We start from the raw sequence: 24843 nt of genomic DNA, 5'->3' as shown, positions 1-24843 counted from the left end.
AATAATATCACCGGTATGTTACCGATAAGTGGCGGAATGTACAGCATTGTGGATGTGATGCTTAGTACATCCCACCCTCCAAAGATTAGTTCAGACCCCCTTATCTCTCTTCATGTAATGTCTCTCTCCAAGGCTTAGCCACAAAGCTGATTCAGAATTACATACAAGAAATAAATGCGTATTTCCACCTGTATTCACAGTTGGTGACATCTATATGGCCCTAATGCCCCTGTACATCTGCTTGTGAAAGTAGCCGCACATCACTTTATCAATGTGCACATGCAGTGGCCCTATCATTGGTGAAAGAGATCTGTCTGAAATAATGCCCACCTACATGCCACGGCACACCCGCAGCACACCTCCTGTGTGTGAATGCCCTGTTGCCAGCCAGTTACATCCTCTCAGCTGCAAGTAGAGATGCTGCAACTGAAATGCATATGACAGTTGCTCATAATTGCATAGGCACAGCTGGTATGCGCATTGCAAGAAATCACAAGATCCATCTGCAAAACAGACTTAAGGTGGGTACACACCTGAAAGATATATCTGCAGATTGAGTGATCTGCAGATATATCTTTAGATGATGGTCGTTCATACACACTAAACGGCCATCATCTATCCAGCAGCCGCGGGTCCCACTGGCAGGCGGGTCGGGGGCGGGGCCGGCCCCGTCCCGGCGGCTGCCACTGTGTGTGCACGGGCGGTCTGCATACCGCCTGTACACACTTGCCGATGGACCGGTATGCACATATCTGTCCATCGGCTGTGCAGCACAACCAGTGCGATATGTCTGAACAACGCGGTTCATCGACATATCGTCTGTATGCACTGGCTGATGGCCAGCAGATGTAATGCTGGGTACAATTTTTCTACTTTTAAGTATTTATGGAGACATTGGGGGTAATTGGCATTACCCAATAGAAGCCTATAGGTTTCTTCCCATAATTCCCCCAATCAATTATAACAAATTTAGTATGAAAATCCCATAATTTTTGCCCTGTACCCTCTTCACAGTCCCACAATTTCAGGCATTATGCCACAAGAGGCACCTGACCCCATCCCATTAGTGGTCAGCTGCAGCTCCCCTCTGGGCTTCTCCCGGAGGGGAGAAATCAAATTTAGGCAAGAATGACATGCTTGCAACTGAATCTGCCCCATAACCCACTAAAACTACAGTATAGTTTGTTTTATGTCATATTGCCCTCTATTCAGTGATGTATTTGATTTTGTAAGCCACAAAGATATGGATGGTGGGTAGGTGAAAAAATGTTGCTTTATGACTTTAATATATATATAAAGAAGTCCAATGGGACCTGGTGGGGCAAACTGGCAGGCGTCATGCACCCAATGAAATATCTAACTATAAACAAAGGTTTTACAGATAGATTTAGTATCTGGTCTCTGGGTGGTCTGAACTCATATTTTCAAGTAGAAGGTATGGATGCACCTGGCATGTTCTTGTGCACAATAGAAATAAACAAATTAAAAATAGAGATGAGCGGTTCGGTTTTGCTGAAAACCGAACACACCCGAACTTTGGGGTTCCAAGTAGAACAGAGGGCCTGATTCAGACCCTTTCGCTAAGCTGCGTTCGCACGTAGCTTGCTGATGTTTGCAATCAGCGCATGCATATAAGATGCAGTCCGCAAACTAGTCCATGCGATCACGTAGCGCTCGCAACCCTGTGCGCAGATGTGTCATTTGGAGGTGGTGACGGGGTGGTCGATGGAAACGGGGGTGTGGTGTTGTGCGAACACAGGCGTGTCTGTGCGTCTGAACGCCGTTTCAGGGGCGTGCATAATTAAGATGCATAGTCAGCGTACACGTCACATGGCTGAATTACACACAGCAGCACTCGTAGTGCTTGCGGTAGGGTATGGTCATCCACAAGTGCTGCGTATTGGTCTGATGTTACCAATTGTTTCATACACTTCCTGGAGATGATGTGTGTTACTAAGGAAAAGTAGACACCTTGTGTCAGGCTGGTGGGCGTCTAAATACATACCGCAATCACACGGCAAGACATAGTTGGCGTGCTAGCGATCGCAGGATTTGCATACTGACGGCTGCTGACGGCTGCGTGCGAACGCATCCTAGCAAACTGGTCTGAATCAGGCCCAGAATCCCGGGTTGGATCACTTTGGAGTTCCAAGTAGAACCGAATACTGACTCGAATCTTCTTGCAAGTTCGGAAGTCGGATCTCACATATTTTAGATTGCATGTAAGTCCCTCCCTCGTGATTTCAGAATCTGTGAGGTTCGCACAATTTACTGGAAATTAATGTTATTCATATTAATTATATTATAGGAACAAAAACAGGTCGAAGTTACATGATTTTAGCAATTTTATAAATTTTTAAAGAAATCCAAAACCAAAACACAATGATGATTTAAAACAAATACAAAACACAGACGTCTGCGCACATCTCTGATTAAAAATAGATTAAGATGTAAAATTTGCTGCATATAACTACACCACGTAATTGATTCCATTGTCCCATCTGCCGTGCTGTACAGCAGATGGGGAGATGCAATGATCAGGCATACACACTATACGATGTGTACGATATATCATTCCGATCCGCGTCGGGACAATAACTCATATGATACACCATATAGGGACATATTCAATTTGAAGCGAAAAGTCTTTTGCCGGACTTTTCTACTTCATTGGAGGTTTTCAGGTCGAAAACTTATCGCGCTCATCCACGCATATCCCCGTATTTAATCCAAAATCGGCGTAAATGGGACCCGGCGAGAACAGCGAAAAATCCTGTCATTTTTTGGGGAAATCAGCCTGACACCCCCCAAAAGATGCTCTAACATGGGGGTTTACTATGGGTACCCCCGAATAGCCCTGTTACAGGTATTTGGAGTTTTTAAATGGTCTCAATAGCTGCTATTTAGCGTCTTTGAGCAAGTGGTGAAGAATAGTATTTACCACTGTTTTTTTGGAAAAATAAGTAGTCCCATGAAATTTGGGGTACATGAAAATGGATGAAAGCATAAATAAAAATCGCTAAAGCAAGCATTAAGAAGCGCAAAAAAAAGCACCTTCAGCAAACACCTGCAATCAACAAAACACCTCCCCCATACTTGCAGACCCCCCCTAGGCTATTTCGCTAGTTTTTTAATTTGTACTCCCACTTTGAACTTTCTCGCCTGCATTTTCAAAGTGATTTTTTGGGGTGTCCTTTGTGTTTTTTTTAAGAGTTTTTTTATGCAGTTAGGGTGCAGAGTGGTTTCCGCACCTCTGCACCCCAAAACCGCAATTCTGCACTTTTTTCCACCGGGTATTCATAGGCAAAACTTTTTCGCCTATTACATTGCATTGCGTTTTCGCACCGGCGAAAAGACACTACAATTGAATATAGGGATGAGTGAGAAATGTGAAAATGACGTCGTCGGCGAAAAAGTTTTGCCAAGAACGGCTTTTTGCTCCAAATTGAATATGCCCCATAGTGTGTACCCAGCTTAACATTCCTATCTGCTAATTTTATTTTCGTTCAATATTGTGTTTGTTTTCAAATGTAAAACACGTGCAGATTATATAAATTAATGTTAGTAAATAAAACAGTTTAAATGACTAATATAGCACAAGTAGCACTAACACATGACTATACACCTACAGGGCTAGAGATTCAATTACATCTCAGAGCGCAAAAAATACAGGCTAGATCACTGGTTCTCAAACTCGGTGCTCTGGACCCCAAACAGTGCATGTTTTCCAGGTTTCCTCACAGAATCAGAAGTGAAATAATAATTAGCTCTACCTACTGTATGAATCTTTTAAAATGTGTCAGTGAGTCATGAATACACCTGTTCATCTGGTAGGTGACCTGGAAAACATGAACTGTTTGGGGTCCGGAGGACTGAGTTTGAGAACCTCTGGGCTAGATTATGCAGTTAATAGGCATGCGCATACATATGCACAAATACATGCAAGGTTAGGCACAATAAAAAAATAAAAAGCAATTTTGTTTTCTCACATGCCTCTTAAAATAAACAATGCTTTACAGTATGAGTATATCATTTCTTTTAGGTGGGTGTTGCAGATAGATTTGAAAGTTAGATCATAATATAATACCGCTTTTACACCAGAGCTAAAACCCGGGTAATTGCAGGGTTAACCCAGGTAGCTCCTTGGGTAGCTCCTTGGTGTAAAAGGGGAGAGGGTTGGATCGCCGGGTCAAGTCACCCAGCAATCCAACCCAGGTAACTAGCAGGGTTTAACACGGGAGTAACCCATGAAACCCTGCCGTGTGAACGGCACGCTCCGGGTAACGATGATCTGGAGCGCGCAGCATGCCGGCCAGTGGTGCTTGGAGATGACGTCATATCCAAGTGTCCACTTCTACAATGGAAAAGCTGGGTCTATGCAGACCCAGCTCCGGTGTGAATGGCACCAACTCGGGAATATCCTGGGTCGGCAGCAGCTAAATTCCGGGTCTGATCCGGATTGGAACCCTGTTCCAACTCCGGGTCAGACCCAGAATTTAGGTGTTAAAGTGGTATAAGTAAGGCACGGACATAGAAATACCTGTATAATTGCTCATTTACAGTTATTACCACAGCACAGATAGTGGTCATGGCCAAACTGTGTGGAGTTTGTATGTTCTACCAATGTTTGCGTGAGTTTCTGCTGGGTGCGCCGGTTTCCTTCCGAACTCTAAAAACATAGTGGTAGGTTACTTGGATTGTGACAAAATGATTAACATTTAACACCAGTGTGTGCTTGTAAATTAGGGACTATAGACTAAGGGGGAAAACCAATTAGTGACTGGGCTTCCACGTGTTAAACCTTGTCTTACAGCCCAGAGAAAATGATATTTAATTGAAAACCCTGCGTCTAATTGGAATTCCCCCACTAAAAGCTCCAATGGGGCAAGGACGGTAATGACTGACATATTCTCTGTACAGGGCTACATAAATTAGTGGTGCTATATAAATAAACTATAATAATGGGAGACATTCTCACAAGGTAAAACAAACAAAATCTAAAGATAAGCAGCCATTATCTGTAGCATTTATAACCTAATTATATCTCTTTTGCCATTATGCACTTGCATTGAATGGTATGTTTTCTTATGCTGTATTGTTGTAAAGTACATTGAAATGTTTAAATGGAAAACCACTACTACACTGCTCGCCTGCCATCACAACTCAAGTTTAGTGACTCATGAAGATAAGTGTTAATGATTGTTTACATACAAACACAATGACCTGACACACTGAAGTGATGAATGGGCTTTCAGTATCTTTATTATTACAGAGACAATTCACATATCCAGGAGTCATTAGATTAATTTGGTATTCACGCTGCATCTAAAGGGTCGATGACTCCTTCAATACTAGATGTGCAGCAACAAGTACCAGCTATCCTCCCTGTTTCTACTATGATGATCAGATGAAGACAGTGGCATTCAGTAGCACAGCACCTCTCTAGTCATTTATAACAGTGAGACAGGATTAGAACAAGTTTAATCACATTTGTATTTGTCACCTGCGTAGACTTCCTATTTCAACTACTAAATAATCTGTCTAATTGGCAATTGTCCTCGTTTAAAAAAGGCATTTTAGCAATCGCAGACAGGTCAAAAAGTGCTGTTAAGACTAGAGTTACTGATTTCTGTATTGATCTCAAAGCAGAAATAACAGTGGCCATACACTGTGAATAACTGTGGGTTATCAATTATGAGGATAATGTGGAGATTGTCTGTTTGTACTGCGATACCCCTTTTCCACCAAAAACCTGGGTCCGACCTGGGTTTTTGGACGTGGTTCCATCCCAGGTCAGACCCCGTTTACACTGCACCTTCGATCTGGGTTATTCCCAGGACAGCCTTCACACTGAACCCGGGTCTGCCCTGCTAAACTTGCGAGGTCATAAAAAGTGGGAGGTGACTACTCCACAACCACCAATCACCTAATTTTAGGCATGACCAGGTCGGATAACCCGGGTCGCGCCATTTACTCTGCACCATTACCCGTGTCTATCCTCTGTCCAAGTCTACCCTGGGTTGGGTTCCAGGGTCACTTGCCCCCCTGGTTATTTTTCCTGGACCCTTTTCCACTGAGCCACGACCTGGGTAGACCCGGCAATAGCCAGGGTTATTGCAGCAGTGGAAAAGGGGTATAAGTGATAGTAGTATTTCGTATTTCCAACCTGAATATAGTGCAGTGCTTCTACAAGGCACTTTGAAGTGTTTGCTTTTGAGCATGACTCTTGGCTAACAGTGATGTGAGCACTCATACTTTCCTTCTGTTAATATTCATATTATAATTATTTTTTATCAAACAAGTGAAAACTTATCACCTGGACCAGCAAAAGTTACTAGTTACATCAACCTATACATATATCAATCTAAGTATATATTGTCTACAAGAGAGATTAGATTATATTCTAAAAATGTTCTTAACGAGCACTGAAGTGATGACATTATTAGAATAATAAAGGGTAGGTTTCCATTCTCGCAGGCTATAACATAAGCTCCTAGGAAGGAAAGAGAAATAAGCATGGTAAGGTCTAAAGCTGTTAGCAGGCTGGATGAGATATCACACAGCTTGTGCTTACAGAACTAAAATGTACGTACATGTACAGAACATTAATTCAGCAGACAAAGTAGAGGCTGAAACATAATATTATAGCTAAACAATAATGAAAAACAACCATCTCTATTTAACGGAGATATTTAACTGCATACATTCACAAATACTGCTTTTCCACCTAAGTACCGGGTCTGACCCGAGATTTGGAACTGTTTCAAAATGGGTCCGAACCGGGACAGACCCCTTTTCCACTGCAGCGACAATTTGGGTTACTCCCGGATTGGCGCCGTACACACTGTACACGGGTGCAGTGGAACACTTCTTCCGGCGCTTGGGGGTAACATCTCCAAGCCCTGAGAAACCTGGAAGTCCCTATGTTGTAAACAGGACCAGGGTCGCATAACCCGGTTACACAGGTCGTTCCCGTGTTAAACCCTGCAAGCTACCCAGGTTGCATTGCCAGGTCACTCGAAGTGGGAATCCAACCCTTGCCCCTTTTACACCTAGCAGCAACCCAGCTTAAACATGCAATAACCTGGGTTTTAGCTGTGGTGTAAAAGGGGTAATAGTAAGAAATGAAAAGCCTCCCCACCTAACCGCTCTCACTTCTTGTATGTATGATTCTTTATGGGAGAGACACTAAACAGCATAATTTAATTCATTAGCTACAACTAACTCAGCTGACGGGCTGTTTTATAATCTCCTAAAGCTGGCCACATAAACACGCACGTACGCCTATGCTAGCACTATCAAACTACAGGATGCTTTTTAAATTTGGTTATACTCTGTGGTAACCAAGTTGGATAGTTTGCCTCTGGGTAGCCAAAACATATGGTGTCCTGTTAGTTAATGGATGAACACACACCATACTTGTTGGGGGCCATAATGAAGCAGATTACAACAAATCACGTCATAAAGCGCCCATACAGTTGGCTACTCTGGGAAAGTGGGCAGTATCTCGGAGGTTGATCTACTATCTCAAGAGTCCAGGACAGCTCTGAATTCTGGAATCTGCTGGACAAACCAGGAGAATAGGCAAGTATGCCACACATTTTAACTACAGTGGCACCACAGTGGTCATCTGCCACCTGAAATAATAAATGTGCATAATAATGGTCTGACTGAGTTAATTTTGGGCCTCTTGGAGAAATCAGATGGTATTAGTGCTATAGAATATGTAAACTACCAGCGCTCTAAACTATACAATGAAGGCATAAGCTCTTAGTGGACGGTTGAGTTAAAAATATGAATAAACATTTATTAAAACATGTGCATCACATTTATAAATATATAAATGAGAATAAAATTAATAGGTCATAATTTAAAATAAACCTCAGATAGTGTCAAGCCACTGTAACCACTCATAAACGGGATTGTTTAAATTAGGACTTACTCCAAACAGTCTCTTATTAAGGGTATACGTACTAAAGTGAGAGTTTTTAGAAGTGGAGATGTTGCCCATAGCAACCAATCAGATCTAGCTATTATCTTCTAGAAGGTGCAAGATAAAATTTTAAGTAGAATCTGATTGGTTGCTATGGGCAACATCTCCACTTCTAAAAACCCGCACTTTAGTAAATATACCCCCTTAGAGTAAAATATAAGCAGCAGATAGTTACCAGCTACAAGTGGACCACGTACACAGCCTAATCATCTGCGGAATCCTCGCTAAAGGACTGTATTGATTCACCACTTGGTAACTATCTGCTGCTTAGTTTAGGAGTGGTTACAGTGGCTTGATGTAACTGTATCATAAATATATTTCCTTATTTTTTTCACCACAGGTGTTCACAACTGTGTAATATAGTGCCTATTGTAGTAATATAGGGGCTGATTCAGCACTGAACGCATGTGCAATGCTGAACGCAGATTGCCAATTATCGCAAATCTGCGGCTGTGCAGGACCCATCCTGCGAGTGTGTAGAATGGGTCCTGCGTAATCGCATTCAGTCCCTTCGAAGCCTCTGCCTGATTGACAGGCAGAGGTATTTAAGGGGCGGTGCGGGGGCTGGGGGTTGCCAGCATTCCCTGAAACAGGGACGTGGCAACCCCATTTTCCGGGAGTGGCAAGGCCGGGGACTGCGCCGACGGATGCAGTTTCCTGGCATCGCAAGCCGGCCAACCTAAGTAACCTGAGGCTTACTTAGATGGGCAGCTTTGCAATTCTGTCCGATGCTGAATCACCCCCATAGTGTCTACTTCAGAATTGTGGTTTGTAACTAAATTATCATGATCATGTGTACAAAACTGTCTGGATTATGAGCATGTTTGCTCTATGTTAGTCCAGTGAAGCATAAAGGTACATCATGCATAGGTCCAGCACAGAAAAGGAAACAAAAAAAACTTTTATTATTCAGTAAACCCAGTTGTGTAAACACTCCCATAGGCATGAAAAATCACAATTTTAGTCTCTGTTTACACTAATAGCCAGTGCAACTTAGATCTGAAATAGAAATGTATGTCCAGCACCAGTTCATGTGTGCAAATGAAATGCACTTCCAACTTTAGTATTAATTTTAACAGACGTGTGACTACACACTTATTGATGACATAAATCATTTAGAACATCAAAATATTATTCTACACCTTACTGACACAAAGGTATTCTCAAAAGAAAGGATATATGTAAAATCATGTTCAAAGTGAAAAAAATATACCTTAATAAATTTCTGTGTGCTATATTTTTATGTACACTGCAGCAGGTCAGCAATGTTGCCATGGGAAGTTTAAGTCTAGTCATCTAACAATGTCACACTACTGTACTTTATCATTCATGTAATTATGTGCACTGGAAACATGCCCTTTCATGAGCACAGTATCAATCGTGTTATTAAATCATTTATCATGCTGTGAAATGGAGCTATATGTTAGTTCATTAGTGATTGGAGGGGAGTTTAAAGTGGTCCTGCCAGTTTAACCAAAGTACATTACTTTCTAAGTGTCCAAAAGACCACCTAATAGGTTTTATAATTGATTACTTGTGAAGAGACTCAGAACCTCACACACCAGAAACTCAAAAATGCCATTAGAATTTCTAGTACAGAAGTTTGTACAATATACTGTAAAGGATTTTATACATAAACATTGGAGCTGTCGCTAATAAACATATATATATATATATATATATATATATATTATAAACTATCCCGGCAGTGACAGTCGGAATGCTCAGACAATATATTAAACAGAAAATATTGGACATTTTTCTTAGAGTACAAATAAAGTGACAATATTGAAACTCTGTAACATTTTATAATGTGTTGTTACCTGTTGGATCAGTGGTTTGATGCAAGTATCTTCCTCCATGTTTAGCTTGGTTCAGAGTGTAATTGTCACTGCTCACAGTAGTTTCTACAATGGCCTCAGTATTTTCCATGTTCCCTGGAATGATTTCCGTTGCATCATTTTTAAGAGATGGCCATCCCAGTACAGGATCAAAGACCGTCTGGAGCAGCATAAAGGCACAGCTTATAGCCAAAGCAATGTACATGATGCTGTAGCTGCTTGACTGATTATCCTTGCAGCTCAGACACAGGCTTAAGATGTTACTCAGACACAAATGATACTCCCTTTTTTAAATCTTTTCTGTTCAGTAGAAACAGCCAATGACAAAAAAGATAGGAAGGACTTAATCCCAGCTTCATTCATGGTGTAGAGGTGACCCACAGGGAGGGGAGGAGGTGTGGTATGGTTATCCAGCTCCACTAGTTTATCCCTTGTTGTCACTCCTCCCATCTCACAGTTTAGGTAGCCAAATTTATCCTCCTTGTCCCTGTTTAGAAAGCAGTCTAGAGAATTGTCACACTGTCAATAACATCATGTGTGTAATTCCCTCATTTCTGAATGATCAAAAGGATTGTTGAGTGAAACACAAGGCTATTAATTAAGTTGTTAGCTGCAAAACAAAACAATAAGCACTTTAACATTTTTATTACTTGCAGAAGTCTATTCTAATTTTCTGCCTGGGTGGTAACTAAAAAAAACCTAAAACTATTTTCCAGTATTTGAGAGAGACCACCATCCTGCAAACACACATGTACATACTTATTGGAAGTCCTTAGAATCCCTTAGGGAGAGTGCTTTAGTTTGTGTGCTGTAGTTTGTGTGCTGTTTCTTGATGCTTTATGTGTGTGTTGCACTTCTTTTACCTTTATCATTAATGATACATAGCTCTTAAAACATGTAAACATTATTCTTAAATCTATATAATTCTATCCATCATGTGCTTTACGGCTGTAGTTATCTCTGCTCTTTGTGTACTTTGATGTAGATAGAACATATACACCAGATTTAGGTATACTGGGAATGATTGCTGGGACTTATAGTTCAACTACAGCTGTAGCATCAATGAGTGCATAATGCCATAAACTCATTTACATATACTATATATATATATATATATATATATATATATATATATAGTGCAGAGCCCCTGTGATTTCTATTTAGACAATGTGATCACATACCATGTTGCACCCCAAAATATAGGAATAGTGAGTGCATTAGTGGTTTTTGTTTATTTGATTATTTTTTTTTAATCATTTTGTGATCACATTTTCTCATGCATCCCTTTTAACCTGTTTAATATAGCTTGTGTCAGCTGTTTTCTTAGGTGCTTTGCAACAGGCGTGCATGGTGACTGTCTCACCTTTAAAGCAAAGTTGCTGTGAGCTTTAAACCAGATAGCATATCTTGAGTTTAATGGAGCATACACACGGTCAGATTTGTCAGATGTGTCAGATGAAAGATTGAACGATTTGACAAACGATTTGAACGATTTGAACTATGAACGATTTTTGACTGCATTAAAATGAATGGAACCGTCCAAAACTGACTGCAAACACATCATATTTCAGATATCGTTATCTGACCATCGGGAACGCGCATCTTTCATCGTTCATCATTCAGACATGTCAGATAAGTCAGATTTTCCTTCAGATATGAACGATTGAAAGATTTTTTAAATCGTTATCGTTCAGATCTGAAGAAAAATCTGACCATGTGTATGCACCATTACACTAATGTGCTAGCTATTTTCATGTTATAATTCTGAGCAATAGAGTAGGGACTTGCAGTAATGTGGGTTCCCTTGACAGGGGGCTGCAAGCTTAAATTCATTGATCAATTCATGAACCAAAACCCCACTGTTTATTATTATTGCTAGTTATTAAGGTGAGTGCAGAGCCCCTGTAATTTCTATTTAAACAATGTGTTCACATACCATGTTGCACCCCAAATCTAGGAATGGTGAGTGCCGTGGATTAGTGCTTTTTGTATGTTTAGATATATATATATAATATATACTTATTTTGGTACTCCTTTATCTTTGCGGCCCCCTGCTGGAGGCGCTGATTGCGCTACTTACGTATCTTCACTAGTCAGTGAAGATACGTAAGTAGCATAAAGACACAGCCAGTGTCCAACATCATTCCCTACCATCCAAGTGGGCATGGAGGGGAAATATATCCTTGTGGCGAGTGAAGCGAGCCACTGTGCACGCAGTGTGGCGAGCGAAGCGAGCCCGCAAGGGGCTGAATGGTATTTCCTCATGTTTACGCTACTTACGTATCTTCACTAGTCTTCACTGACTAGTGAAGATACGTAAGTAGCGTAACCAGCGCCTCCAGCAGGGGATCGCAAAGATGAGGAAGTACCCTTATTTCACCTGTGGTCCTTAGCAGGTACAGTGTGGCCGAGCTGTTCATCAGATCTGCCTGGTCCAATAAAACCTACTACAGTCCTACATTTCAGTGACTTCTATATACTACTGCTGCTGCTTTACTTATTTTAACAGTAGTATTGGCAATTCCTCTTTCATGTAGACCTTCCAGTGTATGCTATTGGAAAAGTTAATAGTATACAGAACAGCAGCATGGGACAGGCATACCTCCCAACATGACCCTCTCCAGGAGGGACACAATGCTCTGGTTCTGGACTTCCCTGGTAATTTGTGATTGGTGGCGGCTCCAGGGGTGGGGCTGCAGTACAGTCCAAAATCCAAATAGGGGAGTCACACCAACTGCCAGTGAGTCCCAGCCAGTGATGTTTGGCAGTGTGTGAAATGACAGTTGGTGTGACTCCCCTATTTGAATTTTGAACTGCGCTGCAGCCCCACCTCTAACCAGGGAAGTCCAAGACCAGAGCATTGTGTCCCTCCTGGAGAGGGTCATGTTGGGAAGTATGGACAGGTGTGGTCATCTGTACTAGAAGGCAAAAGCTTAACATATAACAAAGTATATTATTTATAACCATGTTCAGTTTTGTAGAGCCTAGAGGTCGGCTAAGATGTCGCTATGTATTTACAAGTGTCAGTGCTGCGGCTTTGTACTTCTGCTGTTGACATGTTGGCAGTTATGTAACAGTCATGTTTGAATTTTGACTACACTGGGTAACTACAGAGGTAATGAGAAAGGAGCAGGAATATTATTTTTTACACAGAGTATAGGTGGGTGCTTCAATATGGTCTTAAAGTGAATTAATAATTAGGATAGTACAATTTCTGTGCATACTGATATCAGTTTGATTGACTTAGATCTCTGTGAACGTTTTGTTCCGATCAAGGCAATGGTACAAAACAAATGGTATCCAGTACTTACGTGGGACCAATACATTTCAGATGAAGGCGACATTATAAACATAACTTTATCATTTTAATTTAGTTCAAACACATATTTTATACATTTATACAAGGGTATACATTTGCACAAAATCCCTATACAGCAGTGGTTCCCAAACTTTTTCGAATCACGACGCCCTAGAGTATCAGCATTTTTTCCATGGCACCCCTGGGCCAAAAGTTTCTTATAGAGAAATTCAGCAAAAATTATGAAATAAATTTTGCTTATATATTAACCTTAGGTTCAGTTATGTGGTGGTTGACAGGTCTGCACTTCATTTTGTCATTAGCACTGGTTTTGCCTATCACACTATCTAAAATTAATTTTATTTGGTACTGGACCACCAAGGCACCCCTGCAAGTGCCCTGAGGCACTCCAGTGTACTACGGCACCCAGTTTGGGAACCACTGCTATGCAGTATGTTTCTTTTTTGCTGTTTTATTAATTGAGCTGTAGCTGTTACAGTTGTTCCTCTCCATGAGTCTGAATGGCATATTAAAATGCAGCAAACAGCTAAAGGTGGGTATCCACTATCCGACTGTGTAAAGACTGAACAATAACTATATCAATATCATTCAATCGTTTATTAACTGCACAGTGCCCACACTGAATGATATATCGTTCAGTGCAGGCAACCACCCTCATCCCTGAACATGGCCAACCTGACGATATCGTCAGGTTGCACAACAACAAGGAATTGAATCCGCACTAGAAAAAATATATTGGTCTATACAGATGAGCCTATAATTGGCACAAATAGTTGTTACACAAAAACCAACTCCATATACAGAAAACCTGTATTAAATTAAGTGTTGGTGGTGCTCCCTCTGAGTCAGAATACACAAAATTCGTACAAAGAGGAGAGAAAGCAGACGCTTTCTTATGGGGCGCTCATTGATTTATATGATTCAGCTAAAACATAACTTTTATTAATGTATTAGTTAATATGAATGAGTCAAAAAATTAGTTAGACAAACCATGTTAATAATTATGCTCGGGGTATACACAGCAAAATAGTTTTTTTTTTGTACAAAAAACGTCATAATTTTTTGACTCATTAATTTTAACTAATACATTAATAAAAGTTATATTTTAGCTGAATCATATAAATCAATAAGAGTGCCCCATAACAAAGAGTCTGCTTTCTCTCCTCTTTGTATGATATCGTCAGGATGACCAGCATGTTCAGGCGATGAGCGATGTCGGCAATGACCAGCTTGAACACGCATTGCTAGTTGTTGACGATATTTTGCTGCCTGATCTGTGCACGATTAATGGACGACTTAACGATATCGTTATCGTTCAGTCGTCCATTAATATCGCGTAGTGGATACCTGCCTTAAGACTCACTAGTATCACTAATACACTGATATTGTTGTGCGTAGCAGAAGTTTACAACTTGCAGGTCAAGACCCCAACTGGGGTCCCAGAATATGTTTTGGGGTCCCTGTATTGTCAGTTATGCATTTAATTCTATTTGCAACTGCTTATGCTGGGATCCCAAATAGCACACTATGGTGGGAATAGTGCCTCTAAAGAGGACAGGTGAAGTTGCCCATAGTATTCAGTCAGCTTCTGACTATCATTTTATAGAAAGTACTTGATAAATGATAGCTAGAAGCTGATTGGTTGCTATGGTTAACTTCACCTGTTCTCTTTAGAAGGTTTGATACATGTCCCCCTATTTGAGCCAAGTTACAAAAAAAAGTTGAACACCACTGGTATATAGACTAGGCATCATGAGTTTGAATGAAGTAAGATATATTGTAAATAGAGACCTAGCTCTGCTTGTGAAAGAACAGAAAGAACACTAACTTACATTTTTAATTGTTGTTACATTGGGCCTGTTTCAGAGGTACACGTTGTCTCTGCCACGGCTGCGTGTGTTTGCGTAGCCACAGTGGCTATAATATGCAAATGCTAGTTTCTGCCACCTCCTGGTGCACTAACCAGCATCTGAGTGAACAAGCCCTGAAACGCCAACTTTCAGCATCTCTGCATACTGTAACACCGCCGGTGATCCTTGACACGTCATAGACCGTGCACCATTGACACTTGCACCAGCCCTTTGACAAGTGCAGTGTCTCTGTCTGGGTATGGACTCTGTGCCGCGGCTGTGGTTCTGAGAATACAGCCGCTTTCACTGGTACCACCCCTGACACTCCCATTACACGCCCATGAGACGTAATTGTTTTGCTTTCACTTCAGGCTACCTCCCAGTCATCACCGATGAATGCCCATCACTCTGCTGCCCCATTTCCATTACCATCTCTCCCAATCACAATAGAATCATTGAGCGCACACTCGTTGCACTCTAGGGGTTTCCAAGACTTTTAGCGCATGCACAGTAGCAAAAAATTGCTCAACTAAGTGAGTATCAACATTGCCTTTGAATTCCATGTACTTCTGAATCAGGCACATTGACAGCAGTTATTATACACTTAGGCCCTCATTCAGAGCCGGATGCTCTGAGCAGAGCGCACGCTCTGAATGAGGGCCGTCCTCCATAATTATGGAGCATCCTCCTGGACGCTCGTATAGCTGTGGGTCACCACCCACAGCCTGTACGAGCGTGCAGGTTGATGGCCGCGATGGTCTTGACCATCGCGACCATCGCCACTGCGAGCCGGAGCCTGCGGTTGAGTTTCTCAACCGCAAGGCCCGGAGTGATTTTGGCTCTATCAGAGCCAAAATCACTCCCACTGACATCACTAGTGATGTCAATGGGCCGGCTTCTGACGGTAGGCGTTCCCTTGGGAACGCCCCCGTCTGGGAGGCACGCCCCCGGCACGCCCACCAAAGGGGGCGTGCTGTCAATCAACATCGACAGCACGCCCCCTTTGATCAGACACAACGAGCGAAGGAAAGTCCTTCGCTCGTCGCGTCTGGCGCATGCCCACGACGGAGCTCCCGCCGTCGTGCGCATGCGCAGTGCACACCATCGACCCACTTGCGAGCGGACAGCCGCTTGCGAGTGGGTCTGAATCAGGCCCTTAATAGACACTTTATTAGGTACATTTGTACACTTCCTCACTAGTGAATATATCTAATCAGCCAATCATGTCACAGCAACTCAATGCATAAAAACATTCATGGTCTAGAGGTTCAGCTGTTCAGACTAAAAAATAGAACAGGGAAGAGATGTAATCTAAGTGACTTTGACAGTTGAATGATAAATGTTGTCAAATAGGATGGTTTGAGTATCTCTAAAACTTTTGATCACCTGAGATTTTTATGCACAACAGTCTTTAGAGCTTACAGAGAATGGTGCACAAAACATATCCAGTGAGTGCCATTTCTGTGGATGAAAACTCCTTGTTAATGAAATAGGTAAGAGACTGGTACAAGCTAATTATTATTAATATATTTTATATATAAGGTGCCACAAAATCTCTGCAGCACCATACAAGAGGTAAACATTCACACAAAACAGAGTTACAGAGCATAAGTACAATACATTTCAGCTAGACAGTGTATAAGTACAGAGCAAAAATCAAAGCATTATAGTAACAACACATAGTGGTTAGAGATAATAATAATATAACTCCAGACCACCTGTACCATACAGATACTTTACTTGTGAACTGTATAATAATATCGGACATGCTGGTACCTTGTTAACAATAAATTTCAGTGAATCAGTTCTCCTGTATTAACCCTTTTGCTGGTGAACGTTTTCGCATCACCGTGCTGAGGCCATTTTTTTATATTTGTGCTCATCAATATCACTATATTTTATTCAGTACTTTTTATAACTTATTTTTTCAGAACACTTTGTAATTTCAGAAAATATTATTAGTCTTACATTGTAACACAGCAATAAAACACAGCAATAAAATGTATCCAAAATGGTCAAAAATGTGTTTGCTTTTTTAATTAAAATTTCTAGAAAGTAAACCAAAAGCTAGCGTGATATTTTTCCCCATCTTATAAATGCCACAAATAAATATTTTGGGATTCTTGTTTCATCATTAGTCCACCTTACCAAAAAAAAAAAAGATTCTACAAAAAAATCTGCACCAGAACTGAAAATTTATTTATTTTTTATCCAAAAAGGCCTACCATTAGGCAACTTACCACATTAATTACAAGAAATCTCTGTGCATATGTGCATAAATAGGTAATAATATACAGCAATTTGAATTAATGGGAAGGTTCACACAACTCCCCACATAAAATGACAAAAGTGAAAAATATTATAATACAAATGATGCGCAAAACCTATTAACATGTATACATATAAGGAAAAAACAGGAAAAATAAATCACCCTTAAAAGTCCAGAAACATGGTGTCTGTATACAACCTTCTGAGGAAGAACCATTTCTGGTTTGAAATGCGTTAAGCGGTGTGGCTGCATTGACTACTGGATGTGGTTGGGGGGCTACCTATCCATCGTTTTTGGCCCAGGACTGAGGAGTATCCGGAGCTCTGATTATCATCCTGCTTTTTCATCTGGCCCGATGAGTATATGATGATCCATTACACATGCTGTTCATGTGATATGCATTATATTTTACTATGTTTGTGAGTGCATTTTTTATCTATTAAACACCTTTTTATTGCCATAAAGGTGTCTGCACTATTGGTCTTTTTCTTTCATTTTCATGTCAATCCTTGATGTTAGTGCTTTGTGCATTGGGATTATCAACACATGGTCCTTTTGGATAAGAAGAATCCTCATGGTTTGACCTATGCATCTTTAGGAAGTTTAATCACCAAGGTTTATACAGACACCATGTTTCTGGACTTTTAAGGGTGATTTATTTTTCCTATTTTTTCCTTTTATGTATACATGTTAATAGGTTTTGCGCTTCATTTGTATTATAATATTTTTCACTTTTGTCAACTTACCACATTAAATCAGGGACCAATTTTTTATTTGTCACAAGATGGGGTAATGGGGGAAGATGTGGGCTTCAGATCCCCCAGTCTGTAGACATTTAATTTTTTTTATAAGGTAGAATAGGTCGAATTTTTTTAAATTATTGTGCCCTCCACTGTGGAGAATGAGTGGGGTTCATCCTCTGTAGCCTGACTGTATATCTGGAGGATGAACCCCACTTGTCTTCTACCTTAAGAGGGTTAAAATACACAGGGTATTCAAACACCAGACCTCCTGTATCATAGTCACACACATAATGTGTGAGCTATTTGCAACTATGTAGCAATCACACTAATTCTAGCTATTTGTCAGCAATCCCTTGTCTGAAATATTGGTAGCCAAGCTGATCTATGTAATGTGTGGCTGCACACTACTGAGGCTACAGTGGGCACAGGCTCCACAAAACTACACAGTTGAAGAGTGAATTAACCCCATAACATCAGTCACTCTGGATACAATGATAACTCCCTGTAGAGGATAATGTTTTCAAGTAGGGGTTAAGGAGTACTATTCTTGCAGTATTTTATTATTGTCCATATGCTTTACTGCTGCATAATCATTGATTGGCATAATTTCAGGTTACAGCTGAATGCAATCCTACATAAACCAATCAAAGATACTGAACAGTCACATATTCCAGTTTTTTTTTTCCTTTTCTTTTTACTGTCTTTGGAAACTAGGTACAACAGTTAAACTTGGGTCCTGATTGCAGGTCTGGATTGGATTATTAGATTACAAGTATATCAGTTTTTTTTACCTAAAAACACTTGCATGTAAGATAAAGTTGTCTTAAGATGTGTGTTTTAGGGGCCTATTTATCAAGCTGGGTTTTCATGAAATTATGCAGAAACTGCAGTTACTGTCAAGCATGCTACCAGGGCCAGCGCTACCATCAGAAAGGCGCCGACCACTGGAGGCTACTGCTCAGTCAACAAAACAAAAAAATGAAGGATGTCATTGCATTGACTGTTTGTGTGTTTAATCAGCCGCAGTTGCCACTGTTCCACCCGACCCCACTGTAACCTTCAACTTCACCTCACACATAGCCAGCAGCAGCTGTCGTTCTCAGTGCCATGGCTGCTCGGGCTGTCAGCTTAGGCGCTTACATGTGTTGTGTAAGTGTAACACAAACACAGCATGTGTGCCCACCACCAGGCTCCCTCCTCACCTCTCTCCTCCCATTCCTTGAAAAAATGCAGACAGCAAACTGTCAGGCTGGCTCTGCACCGGGGCTGAGAATATTTCTCGCACCCTGGGTCCCGCCTCCTCCCCATTGACAGACAGCATGTTATACATGCACTGCATGGTGTATGTCACTACATTTGGGCAGCGTGGCCGTGGCTACCGGGAGTTATGTGAGCCCAGCCATGCAACTGTAGGAATTAAAGTAGTTGCTGTAAATGTGCCCGGTTAGCAGCAGAGGCATCAAGTGGTGAGCAGGCTGGGGATGTGCAGGTCTGGAAGTGTCAACACCCTTTGTCTGTCCATCCAGCAATAGTGGAACTACAAGTCCAAGCACATCTTGTCAGCTGTATCTGCTGTGACTTGTAGTGCCATTGCAGCTTGAGAGCTGGCATGTCATGGGCTGGTTATATATATATATATATATATACAGTATATATATATAGCACAAAGTCAGTGGCACTCGTACATTTACAACAAGCAGGTAAGTATACCAATGTTTTGAGTGTCGCCGACATTGTGCTATACCTGTGGGATTCTATTGGAGTTCCTAACGGAGGGCACCGGAGCTGAATATTTGGATTTGTATACGTGAATGACGTCTGGACTGTATGTGTTCCTTGCACATTACTGATATAAAATACCATTACACCCTGTGGTTAACTGCAGATTCAGCACTCTCACAGAGTGAGATTGCAGTCACTCACAAAATGGTTGAGCTGCTAATTCACAGAATTGTGTGCTCATTGGAATACACGCATGCAGTCTATGCAACTGAGGTCTGAGCAGAAGTTAGAGCTGCACAGATGGGCTAAGAGTGGGTGGATGGGGGAAGAGACAGGATGGTGTGGATGGGGGAGACAGAAAGGCATGAAGGGGGGGGAGATTAAGCAGCACAGATGGAGGGGAGCCAAAGTGATGCGGATGGGTGGAAAACAGTGGTGCGGATGCAGGGGAGACATAGTGGCACGGTTTGGGAGAACAGAGCAACATTGATGGGGGTATAGAGTGGCATGGACGCGGGAAGACAGAGCAGTGTAGATAGGTAAAAACAGATTGGTAGGATGAGGGAATACAGACTAGCACAATGGGAGAACACACATCAGTAGGGATTGGGGAAGATAGATTGGTGCGGATGGGGGGGAAGACAGAGTGCCACGGTTGGGGGGACAGAGTGGTGCAGATGGAGGAAGAATGAGTAGCACATATGAGGGGAAGACAGAGTGGCATGGCTGGGGGGAAGGTAGTGGTGCAGATGGAAGGAAACATAGATGCACGGATGCAAGAAGACAGGGTGGTGCGGATATGGAAAGACAGATTGGTTTGGATAAGAGAATAACTAGCACAGTTAGGAGACCACAAAGCTGTAGGGATTGGAGAATATAGAGCAGCATGGAGGAGCAGATAGTGTACATGCATAGACAGAGTATGATAGTTTTAGAAATTAGGGAGCTGAATGTGTTTTCTGAATGAGATGGATGTATGGAGTGAGAATGATGTTTTAAACCCAGTGGGATTGTTGTGGGCACTGAGTGGGATGTGTGTGCCACATAACTGCTCAGACCTCAGTTGCATAGACTGCATGTGTGTATTCCAATGAGCACACAATTCTGTGAATTAGCAGCTCCACCATTCCCTTTTGTGAGTGACAGCAATCACACTATGTGAGAGTGCTGAATCTGTAGTTAACCACAAGGTGTGATGGCATACCATATCTGTATTGTGCAAGGAACAAGTCCATTAAGGCGTCGGCCTTAAAGATCGGAATTTCATTTCTTTTTTGAGTTTGAGTGGCAGAAATTCAGTAGGTTTTGTGAAATTTCAGATAATGTCTAATGAAGCCTTAATGGGACATGTGAAACCGTAAGGTTTTTTGTCTATGGAATTTCATAGCTTTTTTTTTTTATTTATTAACTATATCAATCATGAGTGCCTCTATTATAATCCTAATTTAGTCTAGTATAAACCACCTAGCTCACTCATGTACCTTAGTATAATCTCATGTCATATGAATCATATGTGCCTCAGTTAGAATACATTATTTACCCCAGTATAGACCTCCTAGCTCACTCATGTACCCCCAGTATAATTCCTGTATGAGCAGTCATGATGTATAGTTGAGTGCACTGCGCACTATGTCCTCTGGGAGTTGTAGTTCCTTGCATGCTGCTTAGTAATGGCTTCAACTGAGTAACACGTCCTACGCGGAACTACAGTGCCCATCGCACCCGTAACACCAACAGTGACAACCAGCTCAGCACCCCCGTCCCATCCTCTGTTGTATGCTGCTGGAGGAGAAAATCCCCGGACACCACCATCAGCTACAGGTGGGTACCAATGACTGAGCCTTCCAGTAGTGCGGGTGACCTGCTGCTGCTTCCATATGCAGCGCCGCATGTAAAATGAGGGAGACGGCGTTGCTGTGTGGTTACATTACGCATAGCGGAGGGGGCAGCACTGGCACGGAGCAAGAGGGCACACATGGCAGTGCCCAGTGCTGGTCTCTCCTATGTATCATACAAGGAGACAGGACATGTATAGGATATATTAGCAGGTGTATATGACATATATATGAGGTGACAGGACATGCCTTACAGTATAATAAGTTTATATATATATAATGTATATATGTATTTTTTGTAAACTTTTTTATGTGTATGTGTAATACTTACCCCTTATACTTTGTTTTGTCTATATGTTATGCTATGATGTCGACTTTGTCTTCTTTTTTGACTCTGTATTGTAAATAATTTGAAGAGTCCAGGCATTTTGCAATGAAGACCTTGAAGATATTTGTGGTTCAAATCAGCCCAATGATTGGTGTAGTACGGTATCATTTGTCGTATTTATAGAATCACATTAGTGGTTATTTTATATTCGCACCAGGATGCACCTACTTTATTTAACTAACTCTCTCTCTCTTTGTCTCTCTCTCTGTGCTTTATGTACAGTACGGCAGTCACTGGGTGGTATGGTGGTCACTGACATACTATCTGTGCAATAGAGAGGCCACTGTAATGGTCTTTGGAATGCAGACTGTGCTATTTGACAGTTACTGCAATGATGTGTGTATAGTATATGGTAACTGTAATGCTGTTTGCATTTTATGGTGTTCACTCTGTGTGCTATATATCATCGTGAATATCAGCATGTAAAACGTGGTGGTTGTATGAGGGGCCCAGGGGTTGCCTTTTGCTTTTGCACCAATTTTCTTTTGCTACAATATTCTTTTAGGGTAGGAGCCCCTATCTAAAGAAGGCAGCATTGTGTGAGATGGGATCAGTGGATCTAAAAATATTAATGGAGAAGAGTTTTCAAATCTAAACATTTAACATTTTGCATATTTACTTAGTCAAATAAAGGTAAATGAGATCCGGGTTAAAAGATTTTTGAACCTTAGGAGAGCTTTATAGCCTCCTTGCCTTCTATACATACTTGCTTTAGAACCACTGCGTGGTACGAGATGTGTCAACTGACAGATGATTCCCTCGTTCTGCTGTCGTCTTTACCTACCTCTACTGAAGGTTTTTATTTAAGTTCTCGTCCTTCTCCTCTTTTTCCTTTTCTCTTCTTTTTCTTTTCTTACTTCTCTTTCTTAAAGCTTAAAGGGTCTATACCCGGGATCCACTGTCCCAATTTCTGACAGACAGTCGGACTTAGGCAGTGCACATTTATTTACTTTTAATTGCATATCGTATTTAATGTCTCTATACTATGGCCAGAGTCAAAAACTTCATGCTTGTGGCTTTGTCTGTTTACCATATTATGGGGCATATTCAATTAGGTGCGAAAAGTCTGGTACTTTTTCGCATGCTGGACTTTTCGCCGACATCACTGAAAAAGTATCGCGCTCATCCCTGCTTATCCCCATATTCAATTAGATGTCGGCGAAAACGGGACCTGTCAAATTCTGACCTGGTGAAAAGTGCTGTCAGATTTGGGGAAATCAGCCTGACACTCCCCAAAAGATGACATTGGGGATCACTATAGATACCCCCGAATAGGCCTGCTGAAGGTATTTGGGGTACTTAAATGCTCTCAATAGCTGCTAATTAGTGTCTTTACAGAAGTGGTGTAGAATAGCATTTAGCAGGTTTTTTTGCAGAAAATAAGTAGTCCCAGCAAATTTGGGGTACACGAAAATGGGTGCTAGCATATTTTAAAATTGCTAAAGTGAAATTTAGCATCTGCAAACTTAAAAACACCTGGGGCATACTTGGGGACTCCCATAAAGTCTATTTCGCTAGTTTTTAAGTTTGTCCCCCAACTTTGGTATTTTTTGACCCCAAATGAAAAAAAGTATTTTTTTAACTTTATTGACACAGTTTACCTTTGGGGGACTGTCCCAAGGGTGCTGGGTGGTTTCTGGACGTGTGCACCCCAAAACCCCAATTCTGCACTTTTTTTCGACACCTATTCATAGGCGAAACTTTTTCACCTATTCCAATGCATTGACTTTCCGCACCGGCAAAAAGTCTTTGGAATTGAATACAGGGACAAGTTTTCGCCTGGCAAAATGACATCACCGGTGAAACTTTTCCGCAGAAATGGGCTTTTCGCACCTAATTGAATATGCCCCTATATGTCTAACATGTTTATTGTATTTTCATCTTTTGTACATTCTAATGCTTAATAAAAAGTATTATTAAAAAAATAATAAAGGTAAATGTGTTTTATAAAAGCTGCCTTTCATAATAAACTGACATCCAGTGTGCCATCTAGTTCAAAATTCCACATAATTAAAGGTTGTCAGAGTTAAACTACATTATATTCAGCTTAAAACATAATACAGAGCCAGTGCAAAAATAACCTGTGTTGTGTCTACTTTCACACACAGTATGCAGTCATGCTGAAAGAATGAAAAATATACTTCCTCCACAGATAGGATGTGTATTTGTGAAATATAGAGGAGGTTATTTATGAAGTGCAAAAACGGTTGAGGCACAGTGCAAAGTCAATTGCTTAGGCACACAAAAATGGTACATGTAATAAGAACAAGCCCTGAAATCCCTTTAAAATGCCTTTCATGCATGATGTTTCTGTATTGGTTCTCTCAGAGTGTGAGGTTAGGAATAGCCTGTTTGGTATTAGAGCTCGAAAAGCGCACAGCCCTGATGGTATTCTGGGGAAGGTGTTAAAAGGTTGTGTTGGGGAAATTTTCCAGATTTTTGCCTATATTTTTATTTGTCCTTAGCATATTGTACTGTGCCTGAATGTTTAAAGAACACTTTGCTTATTCCAGTCCCTAAAAATACTAAGGTTATGGGTATTAATGATTTTCGACCGATTGCGCTGACTCCGTTAATTATGAAATGTTTTGAGAAGTAGGCGTATGAAATGTCATCTGTCTGCTGGCTATGACAGTTATCAAATGAGGATGCTTTGATTTTTGTGAGGCATTCTTCCCTCAGCCATTTGGAAAGACCTAATATGTTAAAATACTTTTTTTTTATTTTAGTTCAGCGTTTACTATCATCGTCCCAACTGCTCTAATAGGTAAACTACTGAAATTGGATTTTAGATTTTTTAATTACTAGACCATAACAAGTTAAATTGGTTAATTTGAGATAATCTGTTATAAGGCTAAGCACTGGTACCCCTCAGGGGTGTGT

At 41.1% G+C, this 24843-nt stretch overlaps 1 protein-coding gene across 1 annotated transcript in view; it reads right to left on the bottom strand.

The window, feature by feature from the left end:
* SOST (sclerostin) overlaps positions 1-10374 on the bottom strand; it is a 29350-nt gene extending 18976 nt beyond the window's left edge. Inside the window, exon 1 of the mRNA XM_088480832.1 lies at positions 9817-10374. Within this exon, the coding sequence (XP_088336958.1) occupies positions 9817-10039 (223 nt within the window). The 5' untranslated portion in view covers positions 10040-10374. The remainder of the gene's footprint in view (positions 1-9816) is intronic.
* Positions 10375-24843: the final 14469 nt, after the last annotated feature.

Source organism: Taudactylus pleione, unplaced genomic scaffold, assembly GCF_031769625.1.
Source record: "Taudactylus pleione unplaced genomic scaffold, aTauple2 ptg000256l, whole genome shotgun sequence".
In the NCBI taxonomy this organism is placed as follows: Eukaryota; Metazoa; Chordata; class Amphibia; order Anura; family Myobatrachidae; genus Taudactylus; species Taudactylus pleione.
The sequence above is the reverse complement of the archived record's forward strand: the minus strand, read 5'-3'. Positions and strand labels throughout refer to the sequence as shown.